This window comes from Prosopis cineraria, unplaced genomic scaffold (genome assembly GCF_029017545.1).
Source record: "Prosopis cineraria cultivar Desert tree isolate PC_DT_omini unplaced genomic scaffold, ASM2901754v1 PC1, whole genome shotgun sequence".
Classification (NCBI taxonomy): domain Eukaryota; kingdom Viridiplantae; phylum Streptophyta; class Magnoliopsida; order Fabales; family Fabaceae; genus Prosopis; species Prosopis cineraria.
In genome coordinates this window covers 14127244-14143447 of record NW_026555332.1, presented here as the reverse complement: position 1 = coordinate 14143447, position 16204 = coordinate 14127244, and the positions used below count along the sequence as shown (strand labels likewise).

At 26.8% G+C, this 16204-nt stretch overlaps 1 protein-coding gene across 1 annotated transcript; it reads right to left on the bottom strand.

Annotated features, from left to right (window-relative positions):
* Positions 1 to 454: 454 nt before the first annotated feature.
* Positions 455 to 2953, bottom strand: LOC129317640 (UPF0496 protein At1g20180-like). Its single transcript, XM_054962011.1, has 2 exons — positions 2914 to 2953; positions 455 to 1527 (listed from the first exon to the last, which is right to left on the bottom strand). Exons 1-2 carry the CDS (start codon positions 2951 to 2953, stop codon positions 455 to 457), a joined length of 1113 nt encoding a protein of 370 aa, XP_054817986.1.
* Between the last annotated feature and the right edge of the window lie 13251 nt (positions 2954 to 16204).

Here is a 16204-nt window from a genome sequence, read left to right as displayed (position 1 = left end):
ATTCATAAGATGAAAAATTTTTCCAATTCCGTGCAGGACCAATTAATATTGACCATCAAAGATTTGTTTGGGCCGGTTTGAACCCTAATAAATCATTGATCAAGGGGAACGTATTTATTAGTTTATAGCTTATTTTATATATAAGCGCGCGCACATCATATTAAGTATTAATTTTTTTTATTTAATTTTCATCTTGCTTTCGTTTCTCTTTCTTTAATGATGAGCTTCTAAGAAAGAGCTTTAACATTGACGCATGTAATCTCCCTTCATAATATATATATATATGCACACATATCTATGCCCATCAATCTGCTACGACCATAAAGACACAGGACCTAATTTCCCAATGAAAGAAAAAAAATAAAATAGGAAATAACAATCATATATTTACCAAAGAACATAACAAATTATCTCACTTTTTTCACTGTACAGTTAAACCATTCAGATACCAAGTCTAGGTTATCCTACTCAACATTTCCTTAACAACCAAAGATCTTGCACGATTGATAGTAACAAGGCATAAGTACACATGCTCTTCAAGTTCCTCTACTTGTTTCCTAAATCCAACCTCACTCTTCCTCATCTCCTTCACAATCTCCAAACCCAACTTCTCCTCCTCCTTCCTTCCCATCCAAAACCTAACCATCTCCTTGTTTCGCTCAATCTCACTGTGAAGCCGAGCCACGAGACGACTCGTGGTATCAAAGTCTCTACTCAATATGTATGTTCCCTTTGCTGCTACATCAAGTTGATCACGAACCTTACCAAGAAACCCAGTACTACTTCTCAAAACCCTAACCCTTTGAGTTACCTTCCTCTTGAAACTCTTCATTGGAAAGCTTAATATTGCTGGTCCCATTATGATTGCTGTGAGAGTATGTGTTGCTATAATTGCAGCAGCGATTGCTATTACTCCACAAGCTAGTGCTGCACAAACAGTGCTTGCTTTCTTCGTGTACTTTATGCACTTGATCTTCCTCACCACATTTTTCCTCATGGCCTTTAGACGTTGAAACACCGACGAGTTGTTGTCATTGATGGTTTGAAAGTTGAAGTTGTCTGGGTTCGAAAATGGGTTTGTGGAAAGGATAAATGATTCAAGCTCGAAAGCAACTAGTTCGAAGTTGTTTGAATCTTCTTCTTGATGGTTTTTGTGTTTGTGTTCATGTTGCTCTATGATGTCTAGTGCTCTTCGTATGAAGAGGTAATTGGAGTGGACTAGGTTGATGCTTTCCAGGAGATGAATGCAAAAGTGTGAAGCTGAAGCAGTAATGTCGAAGTAAGAGAGCATTAGGTGTTTGAGTTCTGGCTTTTGCGAAAGGATTGATGAATCATTAAGAATTGAAGGTATGGTTTCTTGGCCTGGTTCGAGGAGGATTTCGGATAATTTGATGTGATTGTCATAAAATGAAGGTTTGTTAGTGAGTAAGTTTTGAGCTTTGGTAAAGAAATCAGCGTACGATTTTGTCCTCAGAGCCATGCGGTATTCCTCTTGCACGTTGATACTGTCTTCAACATTATTGTCATCTGAAAACACAGAAGACATGTTGGAGTTATAAGTATGTGAAGGATAATTAAATAATGGGATATATATAAATATATATATATATATATATATTATGGACATATGATTAACGCAAATTCATGAAGCATAGATGCATGAAAACGTCGTGGGTGATCCTTAATTAACCTATATTTTGTGCTGCAAATTAATGTCTATATTGTGTTGTGTTACTTGTATAAAACTTGTATTTGGAGCTTTTGTTTGTGAATAATATAGAGCTAAAATTGAATAAATGAAACATACAAACAAACATGCATACATAAATACATATTCGAAAGTAACTAGTTTGAGAAATTAAAGAAGTGGTGTGTTTGATATATCTTAGAATCAGATACGGCGGGCAAGACATGATGATATAGTTTAAATTATACATAAACAAATAATTAGTAATTCTACGGTGATGTGCTAGCTGTTGATACTGTTTTGTGTATCGTGTTAGTGTAGTTAGATTGCTTGTATTTTGTATTCGTCTTAGCGTGATTGCTTTTTAGATGCTATTTATGTATCTCAAAGCTTGACAAACAAAATACACATTAATATATGGAATCCATATTGGCACCAAAAAGAAAAGGAAAGAAACAAAAAAAAAAGGATGGAATCCATTAATTTTCTTATTATTATTATTATTATTATTATTTGTAGAGAATAGATAACAACAACAACATATTGATGTGTATGAAACTTTGCAAGTAGTTGTTCAAATACTTGGTCACACATTGTCGGGCCCCAAAAAAGGATATACTTAGTTATCATACATTTCAAAAAAGGCATGCATATTAAATACAAAAATTAACTTTCAGATAAGAAGACAAGTGAAAAAGAATCCAAGGAACATGCGCAAGAGGTATATATCTGATAATTCATTTGTTAAACTTTGCCTTTAATTTTAACTCAATTATAAAAGGAACATTTCCAAAATGATAAAATAGTTTGGAGAATTTTAGAAGGGTTGATGCAAAAAAAATTATTATTCTAATTCACTTCCTTTCTTAAGATTCTTCGAACAAAATTCAATAAAACTTTTTCTTTCCTTCCACTAACATTCCATTCAAGTTCAAAAGAATAATATTGGGAGAAAATTAATGAATTCAAAGAAAAAGAAGTGAGAGAATAGATGCATGACTAATTAACAATAACTAACAAATTTTTCTATCTTGTTCTGAAATTTTTAATCACCAATCTATAGTAACACAAAATTAAGAAGACAAATAATCCTGGAAACTTGGTTCATCTTTTCCTCCGAACACCCACAAAACTGATGAGGGCATATTCACAGATCATATGTAAATCTCCAAGCATTTCAAAGATATCTATCTATCTGCTATATGAAATATAAAGCTGAAACGTACCTTTGTTGATGACCTTCTTCCCAGCTCTGAATTTTTCCATCATGATCCTTTGTTTTGATGATCTTATCCGCAGAAACTTGATCTGATCAATATTAACTATGAATAATTATTACTAAATCATAAAAAGGGATCTGATCAATGATCATTTATAAATTATAGGAGAGGTCTGTATGTGTATATATACATATGTTATAATCATAACAGACAATATCCTATATGTAGTCTGTTCGGGATGATCCAAATGCTTGTTTATAAAGCCTCACAGGGTTGTTATAAGGATTCGCTCTCAAGTTTTCATTTTTATGCATTATATTCTTCTAATTAATCTCATACAGGGAGAAATATATATAAAATAATTACTTTTCAGGCTTTTCAGGCTGAAAAGCTTTATCTAGCTCTATCCGTTTTCCTTCTTCAATTCAGGACTTTATAGCCTTTTTGGCTTATTTTCTCCCATAAGATTTGTCCCTTTTTAAGTCATTATATGATCTTGCAAGCTTGTATATATATTGTTTCTCAAGTAGCTAGAAGTGTAACATACAATTTTTTGTGTGGGTTTCATTTCAATTATATTATATAGCCTTCTAATATTTGCATCTGATTAAGTTCCATATGTCTAATTTGTTGTAAGTCAACAAAATTTTCTCACCCCTAGAAATGTAAAAGCATATGATTTTACAATTTGAAATGCAATTAATTATGACTAGCTATCAGCTATGTGTCTCAATGGTAATTATTCGCATCAATTTAGTGCATCAAAGATTTTATTGTATTGTTTTTAAAGAAGTAATTTTATGTTGAGTGTGAGAATTAAATTCCTATTTTAATTTGCGCATCATCTTTCTAAACAAGTTTATCTTATGTATGTGGAAATATAAAAATAAAAGCATGAGAATAAGGGTGAGTTTGGTTTAAACCTTTGAAGTGTTGAAAAATCTGCTTGAGCACTAATAAAACTTGACAGTTGAGATCTTTTCTAACCATACTAATTGACTTTTGACAAGTCTAATTTTAATATATGCTTTGTGTGACTTAAAACTGTCCTTTGCGAAATATGTAGAACAATTAACTCAAAACTGGGTTTTGTAAATGGAAACAAAAGTTGATTTTTAGAGAATGAGGTTTTGCAAATGAAAACTGAGTTTTGCTAAGTAGCCAAAGGTTTAGAGCCTCTAATACCCAATTTCTCTAATGTTCCTTGTAAGGTTTCCAAACTTCTAATTTTAATTTTTCCCCCTCTTTTGATTATTATCTTATACATAAAATGAGAGAGACATTTAATATATCTTATACATCATGAAATAGCGCAGTTTTGAATTTTTCATAATTAAAAAGAAATCAAAACTGCACAATTTTGTAGTTGTAGTTCCTATTCAATGTATAGTTCAAATCCGTAAATGTTTATCTCTATTTAATTACAAATATACTATACGATTGAAAATAGTCACTTCCAAATAGATGAGTGCCTTGCAGTCCTACTCATTATAAGCTATGGCGTTATTGGACTTCTCTGTAAAATCATTATTCATATATGTCTAAACGGCTAAACTGTTCTTTGCGTTGAGATAAAATAAATAAACTTGCTTCTATGTTTCCAAACATAAATAGATCAAGTTTGCGCAATTTTAATCTAATTAATCTAAACACAAAATGTGTGAAGAAAAAACACATGGACCAACGGTGATTTGGTCAAGTAGAATAAGCTCAATTGTTTCTTTTAAACAAGATCAAGAGTTTAAAATTTATAAATAGAAATATATATATATATATATATATTGAAAGACCTATCCTCAATTGAGCATGGTGATCTATATTTAAATGACTCTGTAATATTTAAAAAAAGAAAAGAAAAGGAAAAAGCACATGAAACTAGGGTTTACGCACCTCTTGGTAATTGCATGGCCCATTCCAGCTATGGACAAAGTTGTTTCAGAATTAAAAATCAAAATCTTCGAACAGAAGAGTTTTGCTGGCCAAACCTCACAACATATACACGATTGATTGTTATTGTCTCATTATTTGCACACAAGCCTTAGCTCTCTCTCTATATATATAGCTTCCAAACCTCAAAATGGATATAGCTCAAGAGACCCACCATTAATCATCATCATCATCATCATCATCTGAACAAGTGATTGTTTTTTTTTTTTGGGTTCATGCATGTGTTGGTGGTATAAATAACTTAATTCGTCATCTTGTCATTATTAATTGTGGGTTTTGGCCTCTAATTAATTAACCAGAAGACATTGTTATGCACGTATGTGCCAAATGGATAAGTATATAATTGGCTATATCAAGTTATTAACCTAATTAATTATGAAATTAATTTAGCATTCAATGAGACAAGGTATCTTTTAGGGTAATAGTCAGTCAACTTATATATTGCTGATGTTGCGAATGCTACTAGATATTAATTAGATTCATTACTATCAAAAGATCTTACATATATAGATTGATAACCAAAGATTTTATTTGTATTAAATGAACTTTTAATTTCATTATCATGATATTCTAGCTAGCAATACTTTTGAAGGTCAAAATTAATACAATATTATACGTCCATGCAAATCAAGTAAGTTAGTATGTTTTATCTTTAATTTGATATAAAAATTATATCATTAAACTTTAATTTGAACATTTCATATTTCTATTTTTTATTTTATATCCATTTTTAAATTAGTTATTAAAAATTATTTTCATCATTCTACACTCCCTTTAATTAAAATAAATGGTGTATGTCAAAACTGTTTAGAACATAAATTAAAATTGGTAATTATATATAAAAACTTATTAACATTTGGTTCGCTAGAAATAATTATACATTGTTGTTCTCTCAAATATAAAGAACAATATAATAACAACAAAAGAAAAATTACATATTCTAATTAATGTAAGAAAAAAATAATTTATAATATCCAAAACGAGTAGATATATCTCATTATATATAACGAGAAGAATATAAATTTTTCATATTAATTTGATTAAATAAATAAAGTTGTCTATATATACACACACAAACAAACACAAAATTGGATTGGACTGATTGAATTATTGAAGATATTTTTTGAATTAGAATGTGAAGTCATCGCTTAGAAGGAGAAGCTACGTACCTAGCTAGCTAGCTAGTGTTGTGTTATACATGTTGCCAAACTTGAAACCCACGTCCATCAATTTTCTTTCTGTTTTTCTGTCTGTTTCTCGGGAAAGCCAGATAGAAGGAAAATGAAGAAGAAAAACGCATATATTTGTGAGCGTCGTACCCCCAAGGAGACAAGTCTGGTGATGATGATGAATGAGTTAGGAATTATAGAGTGATGCGTATTGAAGAAACCATTTTGAGGTTATACAAAAGATATACTCTTCAATCAACCCATAATTAATGCATGAGTGGTTCCTTCAGAGAAAGAAGATTCCTTAAGACAGAAACGAAATAGAAAAAGAAGAAAATGCACAACATGTATAATGCATGCGTGGAGATTTCAATTTCTGATCAGATGTTTTAGGCAAAATATATAATTACGATATTATTTCGGAATTATTAAAAATAGAGTAGGCTTGGTATATCAATGTTATACAAGCGGGACCAAATGCTAAACCACGTAGGCTAGGTAATCTCAGCTTTTATAATTTAACCCGTTAGACTATTAATAGAACTAACGACATAATAATTAAATAAAAATAATATTATATTTATAAGAAATAAATTCATAATATATCTAGTTTTTAATAAAATAACACAACATGATTGTAAATCAATAATATTATAAATTATAATTTATAACTTGTTAAATATATATATATATATATAGGTAAATCTTTATCACATGAGGTATGAATATGCCTAAAAATATCTGTATTTGTACTTATATATAACAAGTTCTTAACATCTTCCTAAAAAATAATTTCAAATCAAATGATATATTTGTTCAAAAATAGAGTTGGTTTCTAAGAGAGTCATTTATTGAGTTTTTCTTTTTTTTAAATTTTTTACCCTTTTTATATTATGTTTATATTCGTTCAGTTTTCTAAAAATAATTCTAATTTCTAGCTTAACTCTAGGTTTTAGCTTAATGATGGCTTAATTTCAATCCAAGCCAGCTCAACCATAAAAATGATTTCTTGGTCTGAACTAAATTGTTAACAGTTTTAGAATTGGTAATTCGGACAAGCAAGCTGATCTTATTTTAGCCGAGCTCAATTTAGGTCAAGCTTATTTGATCGAACTTAAATTATCTTACCTTATATAAAAAGCTTATATAGTCAAGCCCAACCCTAATATTATGAAACTTTTTAAAAAATATTTTTTCTATTTTTTTGAATCAATTTCAATTTTTTAAGTAACTCTGTTAAACATAAAATATTATTTTAACTTTAAAAGAATAAAAAAATTATCAACTTTGTACTTAAGTAACTCTATTATTATTTTGTTGTATTATACTCCCTCCATTTAAAAATATAAGATATTTTTTGAGGAGTTGGGCATTTAAAAATATGAGACATTTTTAATCTTTTGAGGTGTAATCATTATTTTTTTTTTCAAAAGTGCCCCTAAAGATGAATGACTTTAGATTTATTATAGAATATTTAATAGGAGTAAATATGAAAAGATAGGGTTAGTTTGAAAGCAAGTAATAATTTTATTATGAGGTGAGATTCAGTTAAAAATGCTTTACATTTTTAAACGGAGGGATTATGTAATTTATTAATGAATATTTTCTTTACTTGCAAATCAATGTTATATATATTTAAATATTTCTCTTATCATGATTATATATAAATATTTTATATATTTTAATTAAATTATATTATTTTAATTATGATTAATTCATTCACGATTAGACTACTAACTTAAAATCATTACCTCAATTGGTTCAAATCTTTCAATAACTTTACTCTTCGTTTTTAAGAATATAAGAAAAATAATCATTATATATATAACAAAATTCATTTAATTATGAGTAAAATAATGTTTATTTTTTGAAATTATTTTTCTTTAACTTTTTTTATTGTTTAGCCTATACATATAAGAGATATTTACTGTAATTAATTCTTAAATTTTAACCAAATTTGGCATGAAAGATAATCAAATAATTATTCAAAAATATTATTCTATTTATTATATTTATCTAATAATAAAGCCAAGAATTTGTACATACCTAAATTTTATTTTTAAAATTATTTTTATTTTCATTTTTACTTTAAAATTAATTATTTTATTTTATAAAAAGTATATAATATATTTTTTGGATACTTAAACCATGCATATGACTCAATTTTTTGGGAAAAAAATGTGGGTCTTAAAATATAGAAACTAATATCAAACTATATTTTAAATATTATTTTGAGATATTTTATTAATTAAAAATATGAAGATATAGATAATTTTTTTTATTTTTTTTAAAAAGTAATCTTTAGTAATGTATTCAAATATATGGTATTTTAATATAAAGTGACACAAAACTTAAAAAATTAATTAATATTTACTATATTTTATATATTTTTAAAAATATGATACTTTCATTCGGATATTGGGTTCAACCTTAGCCCAAAACATTAAAAAAATTATTTTTTTGGGGCTAGCCTTAATTTTTTTAGTCAGGTTCAGGCAGGCTCATCAAACTTAACTTAAATTATTGATTCTAAACAATTTTAATCAATAGTTTGACTAATTAAACTATTGGATCTTAAAACAATGCTTCGTATATTATATTTACATGAAGTATAAAATAAGTTACACCATTAACAGTTTATGAATAATTTTGCTTTCCACAAGTCTATATCTATATATATATGTAAAGTGCATACATGGTTATGGGTCACTGTTCATCCAAAGTTGAATGAACAGTAACAATATATTTTAAAAAAATAATTCTTGTAAAATACAATCTCATGTGGGACCCATAAAAATAGGTGTGGGACCCATAATAAAAAAAATATTTGTGAGTATAAGATTCATGATAAAAAATAACATAAAGCCTCATATTTTTGGTAAGGGTAAGAAGTTTACTTATCATTTATTGCTTATATTTTATATATGTATAAGATAATTAATTATATTATAAAATATAAATTTAAATAATAAATTATAAAATAGAATGTATTATTGCAATGAAATTACAAACTTAATTTATATAAATTATAAAAAATGTGTGTATAATTTGATAGATAATTTTTATTATTTCAAATCTTAACTAACATGAAATAACAAATTCTGTATAAAATAAAATTAAATTTTTTTATATATTTAATATATTTGATTAAAAAAATTTTAAAATATAATAATTTTTTATTTAAATTTAAATGTGCATAAAGTAACATATCACAAGTACACAAAAATAAATTATTTTAATTTTTTTATTTTATGCTTACCCTTTAAAAGATAAAAAATTCTTACAAATATTTTAAAAAATATGTCAAATAAATTTTTACAATACTTATAAACAAGTAAAAAAAAAATATTCACGTTGCACTTGTCAAAATTTCGTTTTATAGATATTTTGATTTTGATTTGATGTTGATCAATGTTAGCTTCTCACATTCTTAACGCGCTTCAACTTCATCCACATATCTCTGTAACGTCATTCGTTGTCTTCTGGGTCAGGGTCACAACAAGGATAGGTACAATACCAGAAACTAATACTTTGGCCGTGTTTCATATATATACTTTAACGATTTATAAGTGTGTTATAATTTATATTTTAATTAATTATTTATAAATATAAAAAAATTGTATATCTTTGTGATGCTGTTGTTAGACATGATTTTATGAAGATCAAAGTGCTAATAATATTTCAAAGAGATGATTAAAATATAAGGTTAAATATGATTTTTAACTAAATGCAGTCTTGGTATGGATTTTTTTTCAAAAAAAGAGTTGTACTATACTATTTTCAACTTAAAATATAATGATGATGAAGAATAAGCTGCGCTTGGATTTGGTATAGTTTTTTTATGTTTTATTAATATTAATTATGTTTTTAAGAAAAAGTTCTTTTAAAAAAATCTGAAGTGGGCGAAAATCTTAAAACATAATGCATAGAGGTATTTTGGAAAGTTAGTTAATCAATAGAAGGTCATGCCCAATTGCTTTAATAATAATAATAATAATAATAATAATAATAATAATAATAATAATAATAATAATATTATTATTATTATTATTATTATTATTATTATTATTATTGATAATTAGGTTTTTTTTCATTTTTAAAAATTGTTTTTATTTTAAAAACAAAAAATTATTTTCGTGAATTTTTTATATTTAACTGGTTATCAAAACCATTCTTACTTATTTGTTTGTTTATTTCACCTTGTGCTTTGTTTTTCATTCTCCACAATTTTATATTGGGTTGTAAAAGTTTTCGAAAATTTTAAAACACCAAATTTATGCCCTCTTGAATGTCAACTTTATCCAACACCAACAATTTTTTTTTTTAAACTAATGAATACCTAGTTAGTAAATCATGTGATATACTAAACATGATCTAACATGTTTTGAGGAAAAAAATAGAGATGCTAATTGCTCCACATCATTGAATTTTAATTTCTAGCCATAGTTACTCTTTCATGAATATTTCAAAGGAAAAAAATGCTCTTTAATTAATCCAAAATCAATTTGAAGTTATCATCTACATCAATATTTATTAGACAAGTGGTGACATACTGACATTATTGCAATGATTTTAACACTCAAAGGGTGACGTTACTCCAATAAATAATTTCAGATAATTAATTCTTATTGCAAAATAGTTTTCCGACAAAGATATTCCTTAACCCAATTTTTTTATGTAATTATTTAGATACTCCTTAACCAAATTTTTTTATATAACTATTTAGTATTCAATATTATTTGATCATATTCAACAGTTAAGGCTTGCTGAACTGAAGATAATAATATCAATATTCTTTTTTCTTATTAACAAAGTTCAAGCTTGTAACCTTACGAGAAAATAAGATTTTATAAGAAAAGACCAAATTACCTATAAAGTTTGACAAAGTGTAATAATTTAATGGATTATTGTTAATTACGTATAGTTAGTGGTTAAAAGCTAAATGGATGTTTGTTTATGTATGACCAATACTTGAACAATTAAACATGTATTATCATTTATAATCACTTGTTAATTCTAAATGAATTGTTGTTAATTACATATTGCTGCTTGTCAAAAAACAAAATGATATTTGTTTATGTAGAATAAACACATACAATTAAAGGTGTTATCAGCTATAGTCTCTTGTTGATTTCAAAAGGGTTGTTGTTAATTATGTAAAGTTATTTGTCAAAACTCGAATGAATGTACTTATTTATTTATGACATACACTTGTACAATTAAATATGTATTATTAGTTTTTGCAACATGTTCATTTCTGAATGGCTTGTTGATAATTATGTGTCATTACTTGTCAAAGCTTGAACAGATATTTATTTATGCATCCATAAAATCTAAGCAGTAATTAGGTCATCTCTCACAAAATCTTATTTTCAAATAGGTATCTAGCTAGGGGGTATAGTGAAATTAAATTTTAGACTTTTAAGGTTCTTCCTCATTATAAAAACTCTCCAGAAATCCTTAGATGGCAGTTCTCCAAACTTTTTTGTGACAGTATAGTTACAATGAAACTAATTCCCTTTGATACATTTGTTTCCCTTCAGATTCTATTTAATTCGATTCCTTGCATCATGATACCATCCTGATACATTCGGTTGGACAATGTCAAGTAAAGATCATCATACGATAGTTTCAAGATTATCTCATATCTTATAATTAAGATTACATCAGAGTTATGCATATTGCTCAAAAGCCTAATCAATCCAGCCTTGCCTTAGCCATTCAAGCAAATTGGGCTCGGCACCAGGTAAATATCACTATTAAAAAAAAAATTGAAATTAGTGATAGATATATAGTGATAGATTGAAAATCTATCACTAAATATAATAATTAGTGACAAAATAGTGATGGAAGTGAAAATATGTCACTATTTTATCAAAATATCCAAATTTAGTGAAAGATTGGTTTCTATCACAAATTTTGGTCACTAAAGTATTATAATTATCGATGGATTTGTGACGAACACAATATCTATCACTATTTCATCAAAAAAGTTAAATGTAATGACAAAATATATTATCCTTCACTAATATTCATTTTCTAAAATGCAATAATTAAGTATCAACAGTTCATGAAAATGTTGAACATATTTAATTTACAAGTAATTAAATTAATAATTATATGACTTTAAAATAGAAATAATGAATAAAAGTAATCATATAGATTAAAAAAGAATAATTCATTTTACCTTGTTCAGGTTTTGGCTTTTTTTAATGAATTTTTTTATGCTTTAAATTTTTAAAGATTAAAAGTTCCATTAGTATATATATTTTATAATCTTTTATTGTAAATATACCCCCTGGTATACAATATAAACATTTTTTTCAAGCTAATTTTAGTTAAAATATAAATAACTTAGGAGTTATAAAAATTTTCTTCACATTTTATCCATTATATTTATTTACTTGGAACAAATTTATGACCTTCTTTTTATTGATCAAGAATTAAAAGAAAAAAATATTTTTAATGAAAATAGATATTTTATTGGTATACAAAATTATTATTGAAAGTTGATTATATTTTTTGTTAGGGATATACATTGTTAAAAAATTATAAGGTGTGTGTGTTTATTTATATAAAAATTTGAAGAATAAAAATGCAATGTGTTTCTAGCTCAATGGGCAAAATAAGAAGGCCAAAGGCAGAACCGGGGGGGGGGGGGGACAAATTCTGCAAATTAAATCCCAAGTGAACTGTAGTTAGGGGAGGCAACGTGTATGATTGAGAAATGGAGGAGGGGATTCACAAATAATATAATAATTTTTTTAATAATAGAATCAATAAAATAAATGAAATAAATAATAGTGATGGATTTTATTGACGGATAATATCCCTCACAAAATTAGTGACGGATATTTTTCCATCATATAGATTAATGATGCTGTATTTTTAACAGATTTAATGATAAAAATTTTCATCACTTAATAAGAAATTAGTGACAGATTTTATCATATAGTGATATATTTGTCCCTCACTGATATCAATTTTTCTAATAGTGAATCAAACCCTCCCCATCCTGGCTCAAATATATGCCATTTTTTAATATTTTAAAAAGAATATATATTTTATGGTATTATTTTTGGTTGAGAGTTATCATGAACTATATTAGTTTTATTATTTTTATGATCTTTTTGGATATTTCTTATCATTACAATTTTTTAATCTCTTTCAAAATTTAAAATTTGTTGTTAACTAAACATAATGTAAAAAATAGGGTTAAAAGGGCAAAATGCCCAAGAATTTTTTCAACAGAAGCTCATCCAATATCTTTAAGTCAACAAAAGTGTAAGAGTATGCATCAGTAATCAGGGCATTCTTTCTGGAATCTTTAAATTTTATTGATGTCTAAAATGACCTTCATCACTAATCCCAAAATGACTTAACCAATATTTTTAAAAGAAAGAATTGCCCATGGTTTTAACGTTGAAAACAATTATCATGTGACAACAAAAACTAGGATACCAAAGAGTCTTTAAAGAGTAAAAGAAATACTTTTATAAAGTCAGAGTATTTGAAAATATGCAAAATATGAAAATTTAAACATAAGATTGAGGAAGGAATAAAGAGGATAAAATGGTCACTTTAGAAGATAATGCTAGCTTGCTATAGCTAAGGTTACCTTCACCACAACCAACAATACAATGACCCCTCGTTGCAGCTAAAGACACTTTAGCTGCGACGTAAAGCACAGTGGCCAACTTGCCATGGCCTATAATGTTACTTGCCATGACGAACTGTACGTTATTAGCACAATGATGACAACATATAAAGAGAAACTTACATATCCTAAATTTAAACATTTGGACCTTCAATGAAGGTGATCCAAACATCCACACACTTATAATTAATGTATTTCATTACTGGTGGCCCTTACAACCTAGTCTGATGCTAACTACAAATCCTGGGCCATTATGTGCCATCAAGAGAAATTAAACTCCATGTACTTATATGTGTGTCTCCTCTCGTAACTCAACTCATTAATGTACGATACAAATATGACCATAATATATTTATTACACAGGTCAACTTTATTACACTGAGGGACATTATAAATCCAAATCTTGCTCGATGGTTCAATGGACTCCTAAAGCATTACCTCATGTATATAAAGCAATACTTCTAGATCTAATGAATTTCCTAATGTTGGCTAATATCCAAATTACCTTACATGAGTCAGACTGGAGGCATCATACAAATGCCTCTATCCCTTGCCAAGACGGCACTTTCCCTTTTTAGCTCATGAATAGCTAAAAAGTTCATATAATATAGAGAGTGAGACATGAGAATTTCAATAACCAAACAATTTAGTCATAACCAAACATATATATATAGTAGCAAATTAAAGCACGTACAACCTCATGTGACAAGTTTGAATCACCTTAATAGCGTGCGCGTGTATGTAAGTAGAACTGCATGCAACATGGTGATGCTACATGTCCTTTATGCTTAGATTTTTTAATTTAACTTATTCATAATTTTAATTTTTTAAAGTAAAATTGCAAGTAGTGTGATGATGCCATATGATATTCATACTAAGATTTTTTAATTTAACTTATTCATAATTTTAAATTTTTAAATTGAAAATTATAAAACCACCTCACTCCCAACTTTCCATTAAACACCACAACTCTAGCCTTCATTTGTTTTCAAAATTTTTTTATTAAAATAATAATTATAATATATCTAAGACTAACAAACCACTTTCCCTTATCTCTTATTTCTCTCTTCCTCCTTTATTTCCATTTATCTATAATCTTTTCTTTTCTTAATAGAAGTGTATATATAATTACTTATATATATATATATATATATAAGTAGTATAACAATCTGGTAATGACATGTGTCACTTATCATTTTATTTTTTAAAATATAAATAAATATAAAACTATCCCACTTTGAAAAATATTTTTGGATTATCCCAAATTTCGATTAAATTATTTAAAATTTAAATTTTAAACATACTTTGATAAGTAAATTGTGTGTAATTAACCCACCTACAAACATCTCTATGTTATCCCAACTTCTCAATCTCTTTTCATAATTAAAAAACTGAATTTGGTTATTAATTTTGGGTTAGATTATTATCATTTTAATTATTATAATCTTAAAATTAAGTTGGGATAGTGGAGAGATATATGAGAGAGTATTTGTTTAATTATAAAATTGGATTTGAATATTAATTTTTGGTTAAATTATTATTGTTTTAATTATTATAATCTTGAAATTAAGTTGGGAGAGTCGAGAGATATATGAGAGAGGGGTACTTTTATTTATTTATAAAATAAATAATAAATCATAAAATTATAGCTGACATATGGGATCGTTTGGATAGATACATGGGAGAAAAGTAGTTTAGTTATTTTTTAATGAAAAAAAGCCAAAAAAAAAAAACATTAAAGGACATGTGGCATCTCTAGACGTAAGCTTACAGTTCTACTTTTGCAAACATGAAACGTCTCTCTGTTATCCTAATTTCCTGACATCTTTTCATAATTTTAAATTTTAATTTTCAAAATCTTGTGAAATTACTCATAATTTCAAATTCTTATTTTAAAAATATTTTAAAATTGTTTATAATAAACAAATTCTAATAAAATTCCCTACCATGGAAATTCTTTCCATTATCCTCACTTTCCAACTTTTTATTTCTAATTTTATATTCTCAAAATCAGAAGTCATTAATTTTAATGAGGATTTTACTTTTTACCCATACAAGCGATATGGGATAATTATTCAAACATGATTAGGAATTTTAAAAAAACTCTTCACTATCAAAGAAATCTTTTAAAATTAAAAATTTTAAAAATTACACATCTTGTACCTTCTTCATCCTTGAAAATCTCTCCACCACCATTGCAACTTCCCAACTTGTTATTGTCAAATTTCAATTTCAATTTTAAAAATCATAATAAAGTTTAAGCTTCCTAACTTTTAATCCTTGAAAAATTTTTCACTATATCAATATTTCAATGTCAACTTTTCTTAATTGCTCCTTCCCAAATAAGTGCCATTTATTCCTCTTAAACTACCTCTTCAATGCATAAACCCACAAGATGGGCAGTTCCATTATAATCTTTTTTTAATAATATATCTATAATCTTTTCTCTCACCATCTCTTCCATTATCATAACTTCTACATTAACATTGACATTTTTGGGTTAAAGTGCAATTTGAACCTTAAA